At 38.4% G+C, this 25,310-nt stretch overlaps 1 protein-coding gene across 2 annotated transcripts in view; it reads left to right on the forward strand.

The window, feature by feature from the left end:
• LOC108423505 (G patch domain-containing protein 2-like) overlaps nt 1-20,435 on the forward strand; it is a 42,073-nt gene extending 21,638 nt beyond the window's left edge. The window contains exons 9-11 of one of the 2 annotated variants that reach the window (XM_037541884.1): nt 1,395-1,430; nt 4,199-4,287; nt 15,454-20,435. In XM_037541884.1, the coding sequence (XP_037397781.1) occupies nt 1,395-1,430; nt 4,199-4,287; nt 15,454-15,626 (298 nt within the window). In that variant the 3' untranslated portion in view covers nt 15,627-20,435. The remainder of the gene's footprint in view (nt 1-1,394; nt 1,431-4,198; nt 4,288-15,453) is intronic. The other variant, XM_017690842.2, reaches the window with a different exon arrangement.
• Nucleotides 20,436-25,310: the final 4,875 nt, after the last annotated feature.

The following is a 25,310-nucleotide window of genomic DNA, read 5'->3' on the forward strand; positions in this document are numbered from 1 at the left end:
ATTCGCCAGCTCCAGATAAATCATAGTCCTCCAGCACTCCTCTTGCCTGCTTTTCATTTTAATTGTGAGATCTCGATGTCAGCAGTTAGTATATTGGTGTGAGTGGCCTATTGATTATTGATTTGCTAGCATTGATTGCAATCCCAGGGGACCCTAATCCTTTTTGATTCATTTGAATACCTCTATTCATCTTAAGATCCTCCTCACACCTGGAGTGCCCTGGAGCCTAATGAAAATAGATGGCGGTCCGGCAGCTAGCCGCAGCTCTCGTGCCTTTTTGATTTATTATTTTTAATTGATATATCTGCTTTGGAGGTGTGGTCACGCGAATGACGATTGACCCTCGTGTCAGTGTGTTTTTTACTCAGTGCCTAAGGGACCAGTGAGTGCTAAAAATGTTAGAAGTGTCTTTGGATGACTCCATTGACCTTTTAAACATACTTTTCTTTGGTTTGCCCCCTTGTCTTTGGCTGTCAGTCAAAGCTTTGTTCTCCTAAATATTGAGCCATTTGTCTGTGTTTGAGAAATGCACAGCAAAAATGTTTAATACATCATTTAATGAATCCTGTCCTCCAGATATTTTCACTCCATCAATAAAAGCTTTCTTTCTCACACTAAAAGCTTTTAATAAGGACAGTTGATTCTGTGAGACACCTTTATCAGCCAGACTTGGTTAACACAGAATCCATCCACTTTGTTATAAAATTATACAGGTTTTTTTTTACATAAAATACTTTATTGAAACCAGCTTGAAAAGTAACTGTAAACTGTTATAGTGTTATAGTAATAGGGATGCATAGATTACAAATACTGGTATCAGTTATCGGGTAATACTGTGCTCATTTACTCATACTCCTAAAAAGTTCACCAAAACCAACTTGCTGATTACTGTGTGACGTAAGGTGAGTGTAGCTGCTGTGCAAATGAACAAACGCAGTAAAGGAGGCTCTGCACACACAGAGAAGGTTTACTGACTCTGGGACAGTTGGACACAAAGTCACTGGCCACCTTCATTCTTCGTTCTGCCTTGGTATGTTCCTGCCAGACCTACACTGTTAGATTTTAGCCCATTTTAAACACACACATCACAACAATTTCCTCAATATGGGTGGAGACACATAAAAAAACTGAGACAGAAAAAACTTTGTACTAGGTCTGAGGAAAAAAAGGTACTGATGCATCCCTAGTGTCAGTAGTTGGAAATTAGCTTCACTATGTATTGTACAGTACTGTGCAAAAGTCAAAGACCAACTGTCAATCATGTAATTTCCAAAAATGGTCAAAAAAATTACCATTAAGTACACTTTATTATTTTTTCAGCTTTAGGACAAAAAAGCAGGAAACATTTAATGTGTGAACATTTTGCTTTTATTACAGCTTTTATTCTTTTTCAGTTTTTCAAAGAAATCTGCAGGGATATTTTTCCACAGGTTAGTCTTGTGGTTGATTGCATTTTCTGCTTCTTATGATCCAAGTAATCCAACATACCTTTAATGATACTGAGTTGATTTGTTTGATTGTTTCCTTTTTGTTACTTTTTTGTCTGTTTCCTCTTCTCAGTAACAGTATCTTAACAGCTACACATCCTTTCAGACCCACAGCGCTAAGTTGTCTTCTCACAGTGAAACAATGGGCAGAAACACCTGTGGATTTTTTAAGATCTAAAGCAAGAGTGGAGCTTGATTTTCTCTTATCTCTCATTAGGAGTCACATCTTCTCTATAACATTTAATCAATATTTGAACTCCAGTTTTAGAAACTCCTGTATTTTACACGATATATAACACTTATTTTCCTTTGACTTCTCTCTCTTTCTCCTGCAAATGAGAAAGAAATAACTTAATAGCTGTTTTGATTAGAAATTATATAATCAAAATGCAAAGTACTGTAGCTTTTTAGACATGTATATTTTTTAGGTCTGTTATTAAGAATATCTCAGTCTATTTCAAATAAATACGTACGTTATCCTTTTGTCTTAGAGGTTGAGAATACAGATACAGAATTTTAAGCAGCGCAGAAAGAACCTGTAGACAGAAGAGTGTCTCCTGAGCTGAGCCGTCTCTAACAGTCTGCCAGAGAGAACGAGACAGGGGGTGCTTGGGAAAGCGGGAGAGACAGAGGGCCATAGCTCTGTGCATTAAACACAAGCGCATCTGGGTATTACTTTTAATACCGGTCCAGGCAGCAGTGAGTGAAATAATGTGGTGTTTAAGCGGCCATTGATTTTGGAATTAAAAAGTTAGTTTGCAAAGATTTACTGTGGGGAGTTCAATGGCTGAGCTCTTTATCAGTGCAGCAAATGGCTGGTTATACGCTGTCCGACAGAGCTACGATTGAGGGATCGATAGACGCGTGATTTACTAACTGGGCTACAGCTAATCAATAAGTATAAAAGTAAATGAAATATGCATTACGGGGATTTTATTAGAGAGGGGTAGCAGGCGGAGAATACCGGTCAAGCCATTTATTTTTATACCTATTGATTATACAACATAGAGACTTCGCTCAAGCCCCCCCTCCCCAGGTAGTGCACCAGTATCATGTGATTTATGGCTTTTGAGGTCAGGGAATACACAGGCAGTTAAAAGGTAGCTGTGACGGGGCCCTATCCACACACATGTGAGATGTGGGGTTCATATAGCTGCTAGAAATGACCTACACTTTGGTAGATATCAAGTTTCTGCTGCTGTTGTTTGACATGTTAGTCAAGTGACTCAAAAATGAGCTCTCATGTGTATATCATCGCGGTCACAACAAAGTCTCTGGAATGACTACAGAAGAAAAGTGCTTTTAACTTTAATGTGTGTTAATGTAATGTACTTTAACATGATATATTGTATTTTTGTTATTATTGCAATATGAATTTCTGAATATAACATATTTATATGTTATATACGTATATATATATATATATATATAAAACATATATAAACAATTTTGTGATGTCAGAACAGACAAAATTATTTCACATGGACAGCACCAGAGTGACATAATTAGATTGTGAGGGATGTAGTGATAGTCCAGTTACTGTATATATATATATATATATATATATATATATATATATATATATATATATATATATACACACAGCTCAAAATCTGCTCTATCCTGAACTACAAGCCTATAAAAATTGTTCATAACTTCATTCTCACTCCTAGAGTTGTGTCTAGAATGTGTGAAGCAGTAATGTCATCTGTTACAACAAACCTGCATCATCATAAGGAGCTTTTTAAGGAAATATATTTATTTATTTTTTTGTAGTTCTTAGGAGCCTAGACTGTTAGACTTACAGTTCAAAACGTACTTGCGTTTGTGATTTAAGTAGCTTTAAATATTTCAGTATTTTTATTTTGCAGAGTAGTGGTGTTTGCAGAGTAGGGAATTTTTATTTTTGTATTTCTATTATTTACTTAAAGAAGAGGTTATATTTCTGTTTTCACAGCAAAAAGAAAAAAATATATATTTATTGCTTTTCATATTGTTATGATGTAAAATATTTCACACTATTACAAGTAATTTAAGACCATTGATCTATTGGTCTAAGCTCTCTAAGCTCACATTTTCAAGTGGTCATTGTGTAAAAAAGAGGTATAAAAATCTGTGAGAATTCAGCAGTCTACAGTATTTCGTATGGGTGTGTCTATTTCTTTCCTCTTACTGAATCATATGATGTGTACACTCACACATATACGCCCATCAGCTCCTAAAGCGTCAGCCCCTTCCCCCTCCACAGAGCAGAGGACCTTGACTTTAACTTTACATCCCAGTAATCAGGGTTCCCTGTGCGAGGGGCTTCTGACATATGACACAGGGAGGTCTGCAGCCAGGGTAATTTGTTTATCTGTACCCAGTAGCGACAGAGACACACAGCCCACACACCTCCTTTTCCTCCACTGATATTTCTGTTAAAACTCCTACACTACATCTTACTGCTTTTTGCCTTTAACTGCTGCATTTCTCTGGGTTATCCATAGCCCCAGCGCTGTTTTTCTTTCAGTTTTACTAGCTTCTGAGTGGATAATTACTCAGTCCTGGCAGTTCTTAGAGGACATGATCTTCAGTTATTTCTACATGTTGCGTATTTTCTTTTTTGGGACTCTGGACAGTTAATTGCAATTAATCCATTATGTTAAAAACATACAGTTTAGAAAACCTGTAAAAGATTCCTGATGGTTGTGTATCTTTTTCTTCTCCAGTAGACAGCCTAATATGCAAATGGGATTGCTGTGTGCAGGAGACATCAAGAGGAGGAGGAAAACCACAGCTGTTCCCACCACTGCTTCAGGTACTGCCCACTGTCATGTCCAGATTATTAAAACTAATTAAATTACAATCCATAAAACTTAGATTACATTAGTAAATGATACTTTAACAATAATAGAAGCTAACAGTACTAATCATGAGGAGCCAAGTATTTAAAAAGTGGAGAATTTTTACCTAATATTTCTACTTTATATCTCCATAGTGAAGTATTGTACCAGTCAACTAAAACTGTGTTAAAAAAAGTGTTAAAACTGTGCTATGTGAATTTGAATAATGATATATTTTTGCAATTGTAAAACACATGGACAAGTCTTTTAAAATTTGTCTTTGAATTTCTGACAAACGTGGTATTTGGGTTGTATTAGAGATCTTTTTTTTTTTTTTTTTTTGCTTTTATCAGAAAATACCTCATTTGCTAGAACATTTTGTGAAAATTCGAATCAGTTAAGTTTCCTTGTCTTCTAAGCGTCATACCTCACCTAAAACCTCTGCTGTCAGCTTTTGATTTAGAGTATGTCTTACAAAGAAATTCTGCAGATATTCCAGACAGAAATGCTTCATGTATTTCTTCTATGAAAATGAAAAGAAAACAAATATTCAGTAATGACTAGAACTGCACAATGTAGTTATTTTAAACTGTTAAAGATAGTAAATACAGTCCAACCCAGCAGAAACATAGTTAAAATGATATAGATCCTCAGTGAAATTTTAGCATATGTGACAAAGATGCCATGTTGGTGCAGGTGATGTAATCAAGAAATGTCTTGAACAGTAATGAATCTCTTACTGTTAAGATTTCCTCAAATTCTTCCTCAAAGAATTATTTGATACAAAAGAAAAAACACACTCTAACTCATTTACCTCAATTGATGATTTAATTGGTTCTTTCTGTTGCTCAGATGTCTGTCTTGTGTGGTTGGCAGCGCTACTTGTTGCAAAACCTTTGGCTCATGTTTCCTATTCATCAATAGATGTGGAATTAAACTGAAGTTTTGGGCAGGAAAACTGCCCATTTACTCTTAGTACACAAGGGTGGTACTACATGTAACTTGAACAGTTACAGCCTGGTTAAAACATTTTCTTGTTTAGCTAAATTCTTCATATCCTGAGGTAAACTCGCAATTTTGATATTCAAAAATGTATTTAGGTGAGAACATTAATGCTTGATTGTGTGTGTATTACAGAAAAGTATTTTATTAACAATTCATTGTTAGTAAAAAGTATATATAAAGGAATAACTGAACATATAGGTGCAAATCGCATGAAGGATCAATTGTTGATCATTGCTAAAGGGTGTGCCACAAGGCTTTGTATTGGGACCTTTATTATTTATTTTAAATGTTTATGCTGAAAGTGTTAGACATGGAATGAAAGATTGTGCTCTAACCTCTGCTCCTTTACTTCTACTGTGAAACAGGCCATTTATAATCTGCAGAATTCTTTTTGACTCCTGACTGAACCCTAAACTGATGTTAAATGATGTGTGTGACATTCTTCAGGTTCTATACTGCAGAGTAGGCATGTGCGTTATGACTTTGAGTTAAATATAAACAGAATGCATCCATGTGTTTGAATTCCTTGATAGTTTGATACTTTGATACTTTTTGTAATCATTGCTGTGCTGTCATAAACAAATTGTTGTAGCTCCAAAAATTGTACATTTATAGAAGAAGCCAGAACATTTTTAATGTTTAAGGTATGTTGAAGTAATTTTGGATAATTCCCATTTATCCATCATCATAAAATGTTCGCACAGTATGAAAGGCAACTGTAAAAAAAAAAAAAAAAAAAAAAACTTTCATCTACTTTACATCAGAATTGGAGAAAGTTTCAGTAGACCCAACTCTATCCATGCAGTTTTTACTGCACCTATGTTTTTATTTATTTATCATTTTAATCTAATAATGGTGATTGCATAATATGCATGCTGTAAAAGTTACTTGCAAGCATGAAAATTGAAGTGTTTGAAGTTTGGGTGATATCAATTCCACCATTACATGTTTAAGTAATTCTCTCAATGTACTTTTCAGTATATTTTATAAAGGGAACCCCATTACAGATGTGATCTGATAAGCCTTACTTGTGGTGGCCAGTCCCAGGAAGATGATGAGAAGGAGCTGGAATTGGAAGTGGTGCCAGGCATCAGCCCCTCGTCCGTTTGGGCTGGCCTGCCTGCCTTTTTTCATTAGACTGATGGTTCCTGGGTACCTCGTGTACAGCGCTGCAGGATTGAAATCTGAATTGGTTTGTCCACCTCTTTTCCAAAGTCTCCTCTGCCTGTGCCTCTTCCCTGGTGCGCTGTTTGTCATTTAAATAACAAATACCCCCAGTTTTCTGATTTAGTGAGGGGCGCTGGTCTCTGATGTATATTAATATTGCCGCACAGTGCACTGTACCAGAGTCCATCATTCATTTGGATAAAAGAGGTGGAATTTAAAAACAGCCGATGCTGTACAGGGATACAGATTGCATCCATTTATTGCTCTGAGTGATGGAACGGCCGGCCACTCTGTCCTTCACCTCCCCACACTACTACGTTGCTTCCCATAAAGTCTAAAAAAAAAAAACTCACCCTTGCCCCCTCAACCTCCTTGTGTGAGCAGGCGGGTAGGAACTGGTTTTCCCTCTATGCTTCTTTCCTAAAACCTGTAGATATATTGGGCTGTTCCAAAAAAAATGTGTTACAGGTTTTAAAATGGTCAGTTCTAATTCAAAGACACTTTAAATAAAAAGGTATCATCTGTTTTTCTCTTCTCTTAAAACAGAATGTAACTGACAAATGAGCAAAAAGTACTTTGTGATGTGTAGTTGTAGAAACCTTTAAAAGTCTTCTGTTGCTTTACTGCTGTCAGTTAAAGTCTTTAAGTATTTATCATTTAAGATACTTGACAAAATAATAAGCTAATATCACATTTAGAAACCCGAACCATCTTCAGCAGGTGTTATGTTTTTCTCTCCTTCTCTTTAAATGCGCCCTTGCTCTGCAGTCTATGTTTATTTCCTGAGTGTGGAGTGTGGAGTGCGTCTGTTGTGATTTATCATGCAGTGGGTGTCATCCAATGTCAGTTTCTGTGGCTGCATCTGCTCTGTATAAATCTTTACTTTGGCGTCTCACAGGGCCAGCGCTCTCTCCGGTTATATTAGAGTCAAGGCTTGGAAAGATATTGTCTGTTTGATTGTTCAAATGGTAATTACTTTTCTGCTTTTAATTTGTGTTTGTGCACGGAAGCCATGCTATTCGCGGGATCCCGGAGAGAGATGTAATCAGGCGAGTGCCACAGAGACAGTTTCCAGCGTGTGACAGTGTGATTTTCAAGTCCGTACTAAGCAGTGTTGCCGGGTGACAGGATGAGGTGTCTACCAGAGTTCCTGTGGGTATTGTGCTGGTTGTACCCAGCTGTTGCTCAGGCCTCTCTCTTTACCTCTTTAGCACTTAGCAGACATTGTGTTGAAGCTAGCTGTGAGAGAACTCATCAAACTGTTTGGATTGGATGAGCACTCCACTTTACAGGTTCAAATTGGCTGCCAAGAACACATCTCACTCTCACTAACCTAACAATACAAATACACTGCTCTCCAAAAGTTCTACACAAAGAGCAGCACACCTGAGGTGTATTGTTGTTTATTCTGCTACACAACAGGGCTTATTTAAAGCAATATTTAATTCAGATTAAAATACACAGTATGATTAGAACGGCGTATATAATTATATTGAACTATATTGAACTATAATTGAATTATATTGTGAGAATACTACTCTTTTACTCGATCTAGTGCAAGGATTATATAATTTTAAGAATATTTTGGTTTTAGTTTGTGGAATAATCAAAAGATGCAATAATTATTTAATCACACTGGTAATTCTGTTTATTCATTGTTGGAATTGAATGATTCAAAATGTAAATTATCACAATTAGGTCTATCATGGTTATAAACCTCTTGGCTGATGTGTAGTTACCATACAAGCAGTTGTGATTAACAGCTGGCTTTTTGTTCAAGACATACAACTGTTAAAGTATAAGCCTAATGGAGTCAAATTGGCTGGTTAAGTGTCATTCTTCCAGCTGTTGATGCTCATTCACTATCAACTAATGACAGACACAACTTAAATAAACAAACATTACATAATGCTGCCCTCTGAAGTTTTATAGCAGAGTCACAAGTTTGAACTTTTGTTGTTTTTGTAGGACTTTTATTTTGCATGTATACTTTTATTTGCATGTGTTTGCCTTAATCAAGGGGTCGGCAGCCCATATGTTGCAGAACCATTTCGGCAAAAGTCAAACCACCTTGGGAGCCACAACATTTTATGCTCATTTTATTGAAGTAACATTTTACTATTTTGGCTGTAGATACTGTATGTCTCAGTCTGTGCCAATGTACTAGTATAGGCTAAAAAAATATAAATGAAAACGCAGACTTACTTTGTGAATATTTTAAATTTCCTGTTGCAGATTAAGCGTATCAGGAAACCAGTGTGTTATAAATGCTTATAAGCGCTTAGAAATTCAAATATTCAAATTATTGATGCTCATCTTTAATCTTTCTCTTTGCCTTTTTGTTAGCTACCGGCTAGGTGAGATTGTTATCTATGTTGACCAGCAGTCTGCATGCCAAACTGCAGGGTTGAAGGGTGAATAAGCAGTTAAGGGCCACATTAACTCAAGCGTTTAAGACCATTTATTGTTGAAACTGTATTAGAATGGTCAGCATTGCTTTATTTTACTGCAAAGAAGGATTATTTTATTTTTACCTAAATATCTAATTCTGCCATGGAGCCACAACAGGGCAGTAAAAGAGCTATGTGCTGCGGACCCCTTTCTTAACCGACCCCTTTCTGAAACTCACCCAATTCACTTTCTGTTTGTTGTGATGTAAACACAGGATTGTGAAAGCTAACAACTTTGGAAAATATGTACAGCTGATATATAGTCGTTGGAAAGGTTTGAACTTTAAATGATATATTTTGCTGACTGAATTAACAGTATGCTAACACAGATCTCCAGAGAACAAACTTAAATATGCAACTTTCCTGCAAATCTTAGTGCACAAGTTCTATTTATTTGCACATACACTATATTGCCAAAAGTATTCGCCTGTCTGCCTTCACACGCTTATGAATTTGAGTGACAACCCATTCTTAATCCATAGGGTTTAATATGATGTCAGCCCACCCTCTGCAGCTATAACAGCTTCAATTCTCCTGAGAAGGCTTTCCACAAGGGTTAAGACTGTGTTTATGGGAATTTTTTACCATTCTTCTGTGCATTTGTGAGGTTGGACACTGATGTTGGACGAGAAGGCCTGGGTCGCAGTCTCCACTCTAATTCATCAGGACTCAGTCAGGCCAGTCAAGTTCTTCCACACCAAACTCGCTCATCCATGTCTTTATGGACCTTGCTTTGTGCACTGGTGCACAGTCTTGTTGGAACAGGAAGAGGCCATCCCCAAACTGTTCTCACAAATTTGGGAGCGTGAAATTGTCCAAAATCTCTTGGTCTGCTTAAGCATAGAGTTCCTTTTACTGGAACCAAGGGGCCGAGCCCAACTCCTGAAAAACAGTCTGCACCATAATCCCCCCTCCACCAAACTTTACACTTGGCACTTTGCAATCAGACAAGTATCGTTCTCCTGGCAACCGCCAAACCCAGACTCACCCATTGGATTTCCAGACTGAGAAGCGTGATTCGTCATTCCAACGAACACGTCTCCACTACTCTAGTCCACGTTTTGCCTTGTGCTTGGATGCAGCAGTTTGGCCATGGAAACCCATCCCATGAAGCTCTCTATGCACTGTTTTTGAGCTAATCTGAAGGCCACATGAAGTTTGGAGGTCTATAGCGATTGACTCTGCAGAAATTTGGCAACCTCTGCGCACTATGTGCCTCAGCATCCACTGACCCTGCTCTGTCATTTTACGTGGCCTAACACTGTGTGGCTGAGTTGCTGTTTTTTTCCAGTTATTCCACTTTGTTATAATACCACTGACAGTTGGCTGCGGAATATTTAGTTGTGAGGAAATTTGCAAGGTGGCATCCTATCAGGGTACCACGCTGGAATTCACTGAGCTCCTGAGAGTGACCCATTCTTTCACAAATGTTTGTAAAAGCAGTCTGCAGACCTAGGGGCTTGGCTTAATACACCTGTGGCCATGGAAGTGATTGGAACATCTGAATTCAATGATTTTGATGGGTGAGTGAATATTTTTGGCAATATAGTGTATTATAAAATTAAAATATAAAATCTTATATATAAAATCTGTAAATTTGTCACTTTTCACAGTTTCGCATGTCACTAGAGCATGATGTTGGTACCCTCAAAACACACAATCTTATCAACCCACCAGCAAGGGCCTACCTTTGAGCTGGCATGCAAAGTATACCACCTTATTCTATTTTTGGGTTTTCATTAAAGTGGTCTCTCTTTCTTTACCCTCCGTACTGTCCTCCTCTATCTTTTCTCTGCCGGTCTTCTTTTACCCTTCTTCTCATTCCTTCATCTCTATCTCTCTCTCTTTTTCTCCCCATCTTTTTGCCCCTCTCTCTCTTTTTCCCCCATGGTGACAGATCACCTGTGTCTGAGGCCCTGGTGTTCTTGCCCGGCGGTCCGGCCCCCTCTCATTAATGCCCACGCCGGCGCGAGGGCCATATGGCAGCGCAAGACAAATAACGCCAGCGCTCAGCCATCACTTCTGCTGACAGAAATGCAGCCCACCGCACTATTTCGCCCTCGCCTGCTCCACTCTGCACGCTCCCCTCTCCTCCTGCGTCCTTCAAAAGCCCACCACTGAGACGCTTAGAGCCTCTCCCCTTCTTTCCTCTCCTCTTCTTTCCCCACCTCTTCTCTCTTCTGCTCTGCTTTCCTCTCCCCTTCGCTCATCTACTCTTCCCTGCTCTCCTCTGCTCTGCTCTCCACTTTGCTAATCTTCTCTCCTTTTCTCCTTTCCTCCTTTCTTTTCCTCTCCTCTCCTCTTCCCACCTTTCATTTTTTTCTCCTCTCCTCTCCTCTTCTACCTCTTTTGTCCAGTGGAAACCATGAGAGTGCTTTGCTTGCATGTTGGCACGCAATCATTCATAAAGCCATTATGAATACTGCATAGCATGATAAGACCTGTAATGTCTGATACACATTGAGCAGGTCTAGTGATAAATACCGGCATTAGCACCTGTGAAAGGATTTGTGAGAGCCACTCAATCATGACCATCATGCTTTTATATTGAAAACGGTAGTCACACTGTATGGTGGGATATCTTATGGTATTGTAAGCATTTATTAAAGCTTATTTCTAAGTCATTTATTTGCCTCAGCTTACCTACCTATGAAGTTTGTTATAGACAGAGCTTTGTAGTGGATTGCATGTTGTGTACTGAAGATTCTAGTTGAATCATTAACTTTTTCCAGCAATATAAATGAAGAAGTCAGTAGTTTATATTATTTAGTTGATTAAAATTGTAATTTTATAAACATTTATGTGAACATGTAGCCAAGAGATTTAAACTTTTGTTGCTCCAGTGAGCAGCATCAAGTGGTTTTCCATGGCTGTCCTCCTCCTCCCTCTCAAGTGCATGCTGCCTGGCTATATACAGTAGGCCACACAAAGGGCTAATCATTAAATAGCCATTCTGTCCTATTCATTTAAGTGCATGAATCAGAAGCCTCATTACTGTCAATGTGTAATTAGCTGATTAATAAACAGGGGAAGGCCAGGACTGCAGGAAGTGCTTGATAATTGTTTTTTGAGAGCCTGAACACAAGGGGCCATTAAGATATTCAAATCCTTTCATTCAAGCTAGATCATTATTTTACAGATCTGGTGCTTGTGTACCTTCTGTTGATGTGTAAATGGTAACAAAGCTGTGGAAAAAAAAAACAACAGTATGCAATTAACTAATGTTCGCAAAATGCCAAAAATGTTGTTTCTTTTAACAAATGTGTTTCTATCTACACAGTAATGTTTTAAAACTACGCACAGATTGTGTTGAGTTTCCACCACAGATTTTTGACCTTTTCTTAAATGTTTGAAGGTCGGATGTTTCACATGGTCATGTGCTCAGTCGTTTCTGAATGTGTAAACCCAAACCTCTGTATTTAACCTCTGATAGCTTAAGTGTTTGGTTTTGTTTGAGTTAAGCACAGCTCACAGTTAGCCATCATTCCCTCCAGAAATATTAATCAATGATCCTGCCTTCCTCCCTGTGCCGGATCAGTTTGGAAGGGAAGTCATCTGGAAAGAGGCACAAGCAGATATAATGGGAACTAGCAAAAGCACATGCCAGTGACGGCTGTATTGCCTAATCCTGTGAGACAGGCCAGAGCCACAATGTCAGTTTTAGTTCCCTTCTGAGTCTTCTAACCCAGGACCTCATCTCAAAATGGCTGTGTAACCTGAACAAACTTCTGAAGCGACCAACAAAGACAGCGCACTCTAAATTATGTTTTTATTTGAACGTGCAGCCTCCAGCATCTCTGATAAGCTTTTAGGTCAGGCATTTTGGTCATTGTGGTATGATGAATGTTGTATGCAGGGGCAGCAGTTGAATTCTCGGAAAGATAATCAACTGTCCATTTCCCTTGTTAAGTAAACATCTAAAAATGTAGCCAGTTTATGTTCAATAATGAAGGTTTCTTATTATGGTTTGTTGGGCTGACATGTAAAAAGTAATATATTGAAAATATATTGTAATGTATTCTGTATGTATTGTACAGTACTATACAAAACTCAAAGACCACCCTTTAATGTGTTTAATTTCCTCAAAAAATTACTCAGATACCTCCAACACTATGTAAAATGTCAAATCTTTCAGTATTAAATTTGTCCATTCTTTTGTGCATCTACTGCCACTTCAACTCTTGCTTTCTTTCATTTTTAAAATCAGCCAGTTGCAACTGTTCCCAAAGGAGTCACTGATGTTTTGTTCTGTCTAGAGACACTTTCACACAAGCAAGTACCCAAGCACACCTTAGCTGCCTTTTTACACACCTTAGCTGCCTTGCAAATTTCTTCCTCATATACAACCACAATTCCATTGAAGCTTTTTGCAAATATTCACTCATTTTGAATTTGTTGCCTGCAACACATTCCAAAGAAGTTGGGACAGGGGCAACAAAAGACTGGGAAAGTTGAGGAATGCTCAAAAAACACCTGTTTGGAACATTCCACAGATGAACAGGTTAATTGGAAACAGGTGAGTGTCATGATTGGGTATAAAGGAAGCATCCCTGAAAGGCTCAGTCATTCACAAGCAAGGATGGGGCGAGGTTCACCACTTTGTGAACAAGTGCGTGAGCAAATAGTCCAACAGTTTAAGAACAACGTTTTCTCAACCTGCAATTGCAAGGAATTTAGGGATTTCATCATCTACAGTCCATAATATCATCCAAAGATTCAGAGAATCTGGAGAAATCTCTGCAAGTAAGCGGCAAGGCAGAAAACCAACATTGAATGCCCGTGACCTTCGATCCCTCAGGCGGCACTGCATTAAAAACCGACATCATCCTGTAATGGATATTACCACATGGGCTCAGGAACACTTCAGAAAACCATTGTCAGTGAACACAGTTTGTCACTCCATCAACAAGTGCAAGTTAAAACTCTGCCATGCAAAGCGAAAGCCAGATATCAACAGCACCCAGAAACGCCGCCGGCTTCTCTGGGCCCAAGCTCATCTGAGATGGACTGACGCAAAGTGGAAAAGTGTCCTGTGGTCTGACGAGTCCACATTTCAAATTGTTTTTGGAAATCATGGACGTCGTGTCCTCCGGGCCAAAGAGGAAAAGGACTGTCTGGATTGTTATCAGTGCAAAGTTCAAAAGCCAGCTTCTCTGATGGTGTGGGGATGTGTTAATGCCCATGGCATGGGTAACTTGCACATCTGTGAAGGCACCATTAATGCTGAAAGGTACATACAGGTTTTGGAGTAACATATGCTGCCATCCAAGCAACGTCTTTTTCAGGAACGTCCCTGCTTATTTCAGCAAGACAGTGTGGCTTCATAGTAAAAGGGTGCGGGTACTAGACTGGCCTGCCTGCAGTCCAGACCTGTCTCCCATTGAAAATGTGTGGCACATTATGAAGCGCAAAATACGACAATGGAGACCCCGGACTGTTGAGCAACTGAAGTTGTACATCAAGCAAGAATAGGAAAGAATTCCACCTACAAAGCTTCAACAATTAGTGTCCTCAGTTCCCAAACACTTATTGAGTGATGTTAAAAGGAAAAGTGATGTACAGTGGTAAACATGCCCCTGTCCCAACTTCCAAAGGCATCAAATACAAAATGAGTGAATATTTGCAAAAAACAAAGTTTGTCTGTTTGAAGATTAAATATCTTGTCTTTGTAGTGTATTCAATTGAATATAAGTTGAAAAGGATTTGCAAATCTTCATATTCTGTTTTTATTTATGCTTTACACAATGTCCCAACTTCTTTGGAATTGGGGTTGTACATGTAAAAGTATCCACTTGCATAAGGAAAGGGGTAAGTCAGAGTAAAAATAAGGGGAAAAATGTTCAAACTGGAGTTCAGTAAACTCAAAACAAACTTGCAAGACTTGAGAAACAGAAAATGCAATCAACTTCCAAGACTGAACTTTGGAGCTGTGGAAAAATATCCCTACAGATTTCCTGGAAGAACTGAAAGCAAGAAACTGAAGAGAATAGAAGTTTTAATAAAGCAAAGCGTGGCCACTTATTTTGAAAATTTGACAATATATTCAGTTTTTGAGGCTTCAGTGTATTTCCTATTAAAATATGCCTTCTGCTTGAGGTTAGGGAAACAGCCTTTCAGCCGAAAGTCGCCAGTTCGATCCCCTGAGCTGACAGTACATGACTGAGATGCCCGTGAGCAATGCACCTAACCCCCAGCTGCTCCCCGGGCGCTGCAGATAGGGCTGCCCACCGCTCGGCAAGTGTGATCACTGCCACCTAGTGTGTATGCCTAGTGTCTTCGCCAGTGTGTATGTGGTGTTTCACTGCCTGAATGGGCAAGATTGCAGAGGTAAAATTTCCCCATTGTGGGAGTAATAAGGGTCACTTAATCTTTAATCTTATAATGGGCATTTTAACTGGAAATAAAATGGATGAAAGAGTGGTGTCTTTGCATAGTACTGAACTGAAAACATCTAACTACATATTTTATTTTCATAGGGCCAGAAGGCTACTGCCACTTACATTGCTTTCCTTTCCACAGCATACCTCCCCTTTCGCAAGGAGGCCAAGCGAGAAGAGGCTGACCAAGGCTTCATAAAAGCCTCCTCCACTGGAGGAGATTGTCCTGTTCCCCTACCCTCTACATCACGGACACATTGCTTCATCAAACCAGGGACTTCATTCAGCAGCCACGGGGAGCATGAAGATGACTGACGGAGACACTAGCACTGGCTGCCCTTTTTTGGGCTCAGCTACTCAGGGTGGAAAACCTACGCTAGAGTACTATCCGAGAGTAATATTTGAGTCAGTGCCACTAGTGTACAAGAAAAAATTTTGGGACATGAACCTCCTGTGTGAATCCCCATTGTGAATTTAGTCTTTCCAAAAAAGCCACCATTTTACAGGAAAAAATGCTAATGCAATCATGCCTCTTAATCACTTTTGGCCATTTTCTCAAGGAGGAGGGCTTGTTTAAGAGCTGTCCCCATTTGTGGGTCAAGATGTAAGCCCAAGGCAGCTCCTGTCTTTAACCCTTGAGTCATCAGCCCACCTGCTAACTGATCCAGCAACTATATTCATTCAAAGTGAGCCCGCCTTCACCATGCTGGCATTAGAAATAATGATTTTTTTTCTTTCTTTTTTTCTGTATATTAGAGAAATAAGTCTATAGTAGCTCATCACAATGCTCTGCTACCTCACACTGGGACAAAGTTCAGAAGAGCACCCACCGAAAATGCAGCTCAAAAACACAGGCCCCCTATTAGCATGGATATGAAACACTAGAGTGCTCTAAAAACACTCATTAGCACAACAGAGTGAGTGTGTGTTTCTGCACCCTCCGGGGTCTCCGCCCACCCCCCACCCCCTGCTTCTCCCTCCAGATTCAAATGTTCACACATGAAAGTTTTGTGCAGCCCAGTGCTTGTTCAAATGTGCATTTTAATTGTAAAGTAGTGAGTCGATTGGAGTGTCTAACTCCAATGGTGGGCAAGTCTTATTGTTTAGCTGAAAGCTAGTCTGTTGTTTAATGTTTTTAGTTGTTTTAGTAAGGGTGGGCAATATGATGATATTTATCATTATTCTTAATGTTCTTAATGCTGCACTCTAATATTTTCTGTTAAAACTGAAAGAAGTAACATTAATGAGTAAGGAGAAAAAAGATACTACAGTATGGCATCTGCGCTGCTGTGAGTCACCGCATGCACCCTGAAAAAAAGTAGGATTTCACAAGAGTTTTTCAGCCCACGTCATCTTTACATATTAATGTCACATGCACAAGCTCAAAAAGGAGCTCCAGCTCTATGTTTAGTTGTCAAATGCAAAACCAACATTAAACTGATGCAGATATGATGACAACAGTAGATAGTTCACTCACATCCTTAGAAGACTCTGAGTTTTGGTTGAGCTGTCTTTGGGTCTGAAGTACAACTAATGTTATAAAATGTTCTACTGTACATTGTGCGCTGTTGCACCTTTCCACCAGAAAGATCTCCAAAATTTGCATTGGGTATTGGTTAAAAAATGCCTACCAGCTGCATGTTTCATTACTAAGAGAAAATAATTAGTCTTGTTTAATGGAATTTAGTGCAGTGCTGTATGTAAAAAAAAAAATCAACAAAAACCATTGTGTTCATAGTTTTTGGTAATAATTTCTAAACATGTTGCTACTCCAACTTATCAATTCTCAGAAAACAGAAATATTGTGATGGATATTGTGTATCATGAAAATATCAAGGTATTGTGCTATATTTTGCCATATTGCCCACCCACGCGTGTTAGTTAGCATGAGTTTTTATATTTTCATTGTGAGCATGGAGTTGTTGTAAATGTGTTCCGGTCAGTCTGAGAAGCCTTTTTGTGCTTAATCCTTTGCTGTCTGCATTGGTTACTCCAAACCAGTTGCTTAGTTGAAGCTGTATCACTTAAAGCAGGAAGTGTTAATGTTTTACAAATATACAGCAGACTACAGTATATTTAATCAGGCATGGGCTGCTTTTTGCTTGTATTGACGTTTATAAATGGACCAGTGTGGACATGTAGACAGCTGTAGTAAGCGTTGTGCCCCTTTTCCATGGCTCTTTCCATCTTCATGACCAGCTGCCTTTGTGATGTGGGGGAATTGACAGATAGGTTGGTATATTTTCTTATCACGTTTTGTCAATCGTCAAAGCGATTGCCTCACCTGCCTCCGGCTGTAATTAGTCGTTACCATGACAACATCACTCGATGAGCCGATCCTCCCTTAGCCTGCATGGCCTGAAATGAGTTTTGTTGGCGGGGCAGGAAGTGAGAGCGGGGGGACGACACGTGCACCCAGTCAATCGCCTCAGCTACAGTTAAGGAATCCAGTGGGTTGATGCTGCTCATGTTTCATCCTTGGTAAAGATTACCTGTCAGCCCCAGAGGAGATGTATTGATCTGTTTTCCTTTTTTTCTGCCAGCAATCACCTGACAAAGGCACCTAGGAGTGCAGGAATGAGTGATGCCCGTTCACATCTCCACCCCAGTGTGGCGGATTGGGGGCTTCCAGTGACCACTCACACTGGAAGATAATGCCATCATAAACTCTACGTGAACTTGCACATCATGTCAGGAACAACATACAGGTTCTAGTCATCATTGAGGACCTTTGGTTTGGACTTTATTTCTTACTCAGATCAGACGATGGTAAAATTGCTCACTAGTGTGCAGTTGTCCTACGTATCTGTTGGGGTCTTGTTTCAAAGAGTTAATCCTGAGAAATCTAGAGTTTTTACTTTTGTTGTGTTATTTACACATTTAAGTTGCACATTTAATTACATTGTGAGTTATACAATAAATTACACTTACCTTCAATTTACATTCTGTATCAACAGGTTTGTGCTTCTGTCCAACAGTAACAGTAAGAATATGGCCAAAATATAAGGGATAATTTTCCCTTAGCAAAGCAGTAGTATACACAACAATAACGTTTCATCAAATTCAAACCATAATGCAGTATCTCCTCAAACACAGTTGTAGTACTGAAAGAAATTTTAAGGCACACACCTTCAACAGAAGTTCCCTGCTTGTTTCAGTAATACATAATTAACATCGAACACTAAACTTTTGTTTTCATCAGTGATAACTGCAGCATCTAAGAGAAAACAGTATGCTGAAGGCAGTTGACTAGGGTTAGGGTGGGGTTATAAGGACACATCTCTCTTATTATATTGGTAAAAATGACATAATAGATGTAGATCTTACTCATTTCATGATTCAATCCAAGTGAATCATTAAAATATTGCCATGCCTAACACAAAACCATGTCTGCAGCACGGAGAACATTATGGATTAAAAACCTCAGTGGTGTTGTACATGAGAGCTTTGTGCTTAAATTTCTTGGCAGCTTGATATATTGTTTATTTTTTGAATGTTGAGAAAATAACCATGTGAATGAATGCAGTACTGTATACTGTAGTAACTCTTGTGTATACACACTGAACTGTGAGTTCTTTGGGTGCACCTACCTTGTTGCTACTCATTGGCCATTTTATCTATTTCACCTAAGATATAGGTGCACTTTATGGCTTACAATGTCTAAGTAGCCACTGAACAATTTGTTTTAGTCGTCCTCTATTCAGTCCATCAGTCGAAAAGGACCACCAAAGGACAGTTGCTGACCAGATAGTATTTGAGTGATGGACCATTCTCAACACAGCAGTGACACTGACATGTTATGAGTATATCAGGCCCATCTTACACATTTTATTGTCACTGCTAGTTTGAGAGTGGCCTACTGACCAGAAGTGTCCAGCCTACAGTGATCTTGTAGTTAAAAGATAACTAGAGATAATTTATGCACCTTCTAAAGCCCAACCGATAGATTGATTGGTGTTGGCTGATGGTATTTGCTGATTGACTGATATTGAAGACCTGTGGTATCAAGCAGGTATCGCCTATAATGCCTATAATTTAAAAAATGCAACATTCATTCAGACCTAACCTTTAGCATGGGCATATGTTATAACACACACAAAAACTTTTTTGTGACAAGAACTAATGTAAAATATGAAAAATAAGAGATAATTAACAGAAACATGCAAAGAATTCTGGGTAGCTCCGTCCCTGGTGTCACAATTTTTATATTATTTAAGACCGTTTATTTCTGCTGTTTATTGGCATTTAAGAAAAGTGACAATTGAAAACTGACAATCATATCTGTCTATAGAGTACTGTTTAACTAAAGCTATTGGAATATAAAATCCAAAATGTAGTTCTAAAAAATAATTTTTAGCCCCTTAAAACCGGTATTAATACTGGCCACTAAGTGTTCATGTGGGTCCATCTATCAAAATAGGCGTGTCTCTATACAGTGGCAACTATATGTATTTTGTATTTCTCCACTCCATCCTCAGTATTAATGTCCAGACCTACACTTTTTTGCTTCTATTTATTACACATCAAATGCTTTATGCTGGTGTTTGACAGACGTTATTGTAGATATGAGAAAATAACCATACATTGGGCATGTATTATGCAGTGAACATTGAATATAATCATAGAAGAATTGGTTTCATTTATTAAGTGGAACATTGTGTATTGCACTGATCAAAACATGTTGGTGTTATCTTTGGGCAGCTATTTATTAAGGTATTGAATATGGAACTACAACAACAATATATCATAACATGTTAGTACAGTATATGTGTAGTAATGGCTGTGAAAGCATGCATATTCAGAGTACTTGTCAAGTCATATCAGTAAGTTAGTAGATTTAGAACACAGTTTTGTCGTGTTGAGCTTGAATTAAATATGCAAAATCTGTGATATATACATAGTAACTAATACCATAATTGACATGTTCAGAAAATGACTTTACCAGACAATGTTATTGCACAAAATGTGGAACATGCCATCATCAGTCAAGATGTTGAACACTTTCAGTTTGGGAAAGACCTTGCTGCAGTGGTCAGTATTTGTATGCCCATTCTGCTTTTCATTTTTGGCCAATAATGTAAAGGATGTGAATTACTGAAGAATAAAAATATTATTGACAGATAATATGTAGCCTTGTTTTGTTTTACATGTTTTGTTTTAGAAAATGTCATATACTCTATATTAATATGTTTGTTCCAGTACTCTTTCTTTTGATTTCTTAGCTTTAGTCATGCAACACCTTACGGAACTGGCTTATGGAAAACTAGCAGTGAAACAAAATGTGCTTGTTAACTACAATAAAAATAAAAGGCACAGTTTTCAAAACCCCAAAAACTAAATCAAAACTATAATATAGAGAAAAAAAACTTTAGTTTTTGTTTTTTCAGGGTGTAAATGAGAGTTTAGAAGTGGAACTCTTCTGTGTTTGGTTGTCTTCAAGGAAATTTAATTTAATTCTACTTTTATTAAATATCTACTATCACAGTGTTCATCATAATACTGAAAACAAAGCTAAACTATTTATGCGCCCATAAGACCAACTGAAACTAAACTGAAACTTATTTACTTAGTTACTTAGAAACTAAACCTTAACTGAAACTTTACTTGCAAAAAAACAAAATAAAAAAAATAAAAACTAATGAAAATTCTAAAACCTCTAATAACACTGCTTGTAAATCACTGATTCATATTTAGCAGGCAGAGAATTCTCCACAAGGATGCAACAATAGCAGCTTTTGGTGCTTCATGTAAGCGGTGCTTTACATAATTGAAACTGTGTTTTTCTTCTTATTCTTGGCACAAACAAGGTGCTATAAATGGTTCTTTCAGTGATGCCCTATAAGAAATGCTTTTTAGGGTTAGGGTTAATGCTCCTTTTAGCAGTGGTTGTCAAACTGTTCCTTAGGGAAGACAGTCCTCTTTTGCTCTATTCTTATGTGCTGTAAGTTAGGCTGGAGCAAAAATTCTGCACCGTATGGAGTTTCGTGAGCACCACTTTGAGAACCACTGCTGTAAAGAATCAGGTATGAAAAAGAGATTTGTGAATATTATTAGCATTTTAATATACTGAAGAACATTCTTTCCCATTATATAAAGGCTCTGAACCAATGTAAGGAATCTTCATACATTTGCATTATTTGGAGTTTTTCACACTCACATATCTCATTTATAAAAATTGTTTTCTGAAGAACCATCTCTTGAAAGGTTCTTTAGGGAACCAAAAGTGTTTTTTTCTATCCATCATCCAGCACCATGAAAAGAACCTTTGAAATATAGAGCTTCTGTATATTACCACAACTGACTGTTATAAATCCATTCACTGTCATGTCAGATTTCTGAGAGAGTTCTAGCATATTTCTGCCTTGCAGGCCATTTGAACTCTTAGGTCAGAGCTTTTGAACTGTAGGTCCTGCAGTACAAACTGGGCCATAAGTCAAATTCAGACCCTCTCCATGTGCTGTTAGACCACTCTGGGCTCTACAGTGCACCCTTCTGTTATGAGGTAAGAGTACATTTCCTGTGCCTTTTAAATTGCTCAGACAGACAAATGACTCCAGGCCTGTGGCCTAAACTCAATCATTAGGTGGCCCTTGGTTAATCTCCTGGTCTGGACAAGCACTAAAGATGTACACTGCTCCTTTCCTCTTACGTCAAAAGCTGGGCAATTCTGTGCTTACCATTGGGCCAGAGTTACAAATCACATCTTCAGATGTCCGTCTGCCACTCTGCTCGCTTCTCTCTCTCTCCTCCGGAAGATTGATGGAGAGATGGAGGAAAAATCAATGCTTTCCTGCAGCAGCAGCGAACAAGCTTTGTCATGTTTAAGAGTAGCTGATGTGCAGGCACGGCTTTTTCCTGGATCTCCACTGCCGTCGCCTTTTGCCCAGCTGAGCGAAAGTGGCATGGAGAAACAGACTTGACAGAGTGGCCCGCTTTGATTTACTCTAATCTCTGGATCTCTCTCTCTCTCTCTCTCTCTTCCTTCCTTCCTTCCTCTTTCTCTCTGACTGATACTCATACACTCTCAGGCCTCATATTAGCAGTCAAATGTTTAAACACACTTCTTACCATTTTTCCTTATTTTTAGTGTTGTGTGTGTTTAAAATAATAGTGAAGACATGAAAACTATGAAATAACACATGGAATTTTGCAGACCTCTTATATTTTCTGTTTTAGATTATTTTAGAAATTATTTTCTCAAGCAGCTGCATGAGGAGTCACCTGAGACCCCATTTACGCCTGGTCACTTCATGTAAGTGGTATCTGGATTGTATCCTGATAAGATTTTAGCCGTACTTGATAGTCCGGTTAGTCAGACTGAAGTCTGATTGCTGTGTAGGATGGAATATGCAAATCCACACATTACACAGCAACCCGTTACCAATTGTTTATCCGCTCAGCCACTTCATCTGCAGTTTGTTTTGCACAGTAGTGTGTGATCATATTGCTGTTAAGCATCTCATTTAATCTGGTGTGATTATCTTTATTGCATGCATAAGGAGGAGGTTGTTGAATGTGTCTTGAAGATGTGGCTCAGATGGATCTCAGACCACTTCCTGAAGTGGTTTGGGTGATCTGATTTGTATCTATTTTAAATGCATAGAGTAAGTAATCATTTTATGTGTGTCTGTGTGTCTGTATATATTTCCAGACCTCTCTTCAAGGAAACCCAGTATTAATTATTATTATCCAATGTCTACTTTGGTTAATCAGTACTCCATTAACTTAAATCACAAGTGCTGGTGATGAAATTTAAACTAGGGACATCAAGGAGAAATCTGGAACCAAACCAATCTTTTAACTCGCTCCCAATATCTATTTTGAAAACAAGTAAGTTCTACTTTTTACTGTATTTATGATTATTAATATTTTTCCTAGTGCTGTGATAAATTACTTAAACCGTTTGCTTACTTTTGCACAGAATTTGTGAATTACATGTTTTGTTGATTTTCTAATTGAAAACGATTTAACACGTCCTCTCTCTCTCGCGCGCGCTCTCTCTCTCTCGCGCGCGCTCTCTCTCTCTCTCTCTCTCTCTCTCTCTCTCATATATATATATATATATATATATATATATATATATATATATACACACACACACACACACACACACACACACACACACTCACTCACTCACTCACTCACTCACTAGATTTCCAAAAGTATTCACTCACCCATCCAAATCATTAAATTCAGGTGTTCGAATCACCCAGTCACTTCCATGGCCATAGGTGTATATAAAAACCAAGCACCTACGCATGCAGACTGCTTCTACAAACATTTGTAAAAGAATGGGTTGTTCTATATATATATATATATATATATATAATATTCATTAATTGGAATTATATTTAAATCAAATTACACTGTATGGACAATATTATTGAGAAACACGTCCTAAATACTGAGTTCAGGTGTTTCAGCCACACTTACTGCTGACAGGTGGAACAAATTAAGCACATAGTCTTGCAGTCTCAATAGACAAACACTGGCAGTACAATGAGTTGTGCTGATGAGCTCAGTGACTTTAAACTGCAAAGGGGAGACAATATCCATATAGGATGTCATAAAAGCTTCTGTAGGTGTAATGTGGTGTCCCTATACTTTTGTCCATATAGTGTATCTTTATCATTATGAGAATGCATGTTCATTTAGGTGTCCAAAATTTGACTGGTACTGTAGACTGAGAGGTTATTTTGGATGTTGTCAATGTATTAAATAATATAAATGAAATATATTAAAGTGTGTTTTCAGCATATTATATTTATATCGGCTCTTAGATTAGATATTTCTGTTTTAATGTGAATGGGCAGAGTTGCCACAATATATTGTCAGTGGGTAGTAAAGAGGGCAGTTTGGGTCCTCTGGCATTACTTGTTTTCAAACCAGCAGCTCAAACTTCAACTCACCTCCCTCTTATTACTACATATCTTATATAGTAGTTTCATAGTTAATGAATAATAAGTAATAATGGATAATTGAATAAAACATAATGCTCAAGCAGTGTACAGGGTTCTTTCTCAGCACATTTTGATGAAATGGTCAACTGGTGATTTGTACTTATCATTCAGTGTAAGTACCTATAGATTCTTCTGTGTTTTAGTGAATTACCAGAGCGAATCTCTACCTTTTTTATGTAGCTTAGCTGATTGTTCTCTGCAAATGCTGTTTATCCCAACGTTTTATTCATCTCCTCACTCACTTGCTCACTCTGTCGCTTGTGCGTGTTCTTGTTTGCTTCATGCCTCCTCACCCTTTTCTCACAGCATGTCCCCTTTTCCACCTCTCTTCAACCCCCCAACCCCCCCCCAACCCACCCCCCCCCAGTATCACTTCCATTCCTTTTCATTCTTTCTGGCATTCTAATCAGGCCTCTGCGAGCTTGAGCGCATGAAGTACGCAGGAAGTTGTGTTTCCTGACAGCCAATAAAAACCCAATAATCTCCTCGATTCAAGTGGCCTCATTTTAAAAAACACTAACTAGTGCTATCACTCAGCCCCCTTCCTTGTTCTGTCATTTCCCTCTCTCTCCCTTCTCCCTTTAATACCCTTTTTTATTTAATATATAGCCCATGAAAAATGAGAGACTCCTGTCTTGGCGTGTAGATATTTTGTTGCTGATGATGCGCGACGAATTTCCATCACAGCTTTGTTTCCAGCGGGCAAGCGGATAATCTTTTACAGCGTGGGGAGGGAGAGCTGCACGTCCATCAATCTCTCGTGCTTATGGCCGCTACACATGGCTGTCGGCCGAGCAGAACTGCAGCACACCAGCCACACACACATACAGCCAGGGGACACAGCAGGGACATGAGTGTGTAGGCGAGATTTGAAATTCTGACCATGTCTAAATCTAAAATTTTACATTTGATAGGGTCCATAGCATTTTAATCCAAATCTTTCTCACTTCTTTCTCTTTTTTAAATAAAAGAGTTTGATGTGGTGTGTAAACTAAAGTTGCTAACTGTACCCTTCACTCCCCATTCCATACAGTCTTTA

Source organism: Pygocentrus nattereri, chromosome 10, assembly GCF_015220715.1.
Source record: "Pygocentrus nattereri isolate fPygNat1 chromosome 10, fPygNat1.pri, whole genome shotgun sequence".
NCBI lineage: Eukaryota > Metazoa > Chordata > Actinopteri > Characiformes > Serrasalmidae > Pygocentrus > Pygocentrus nattereri.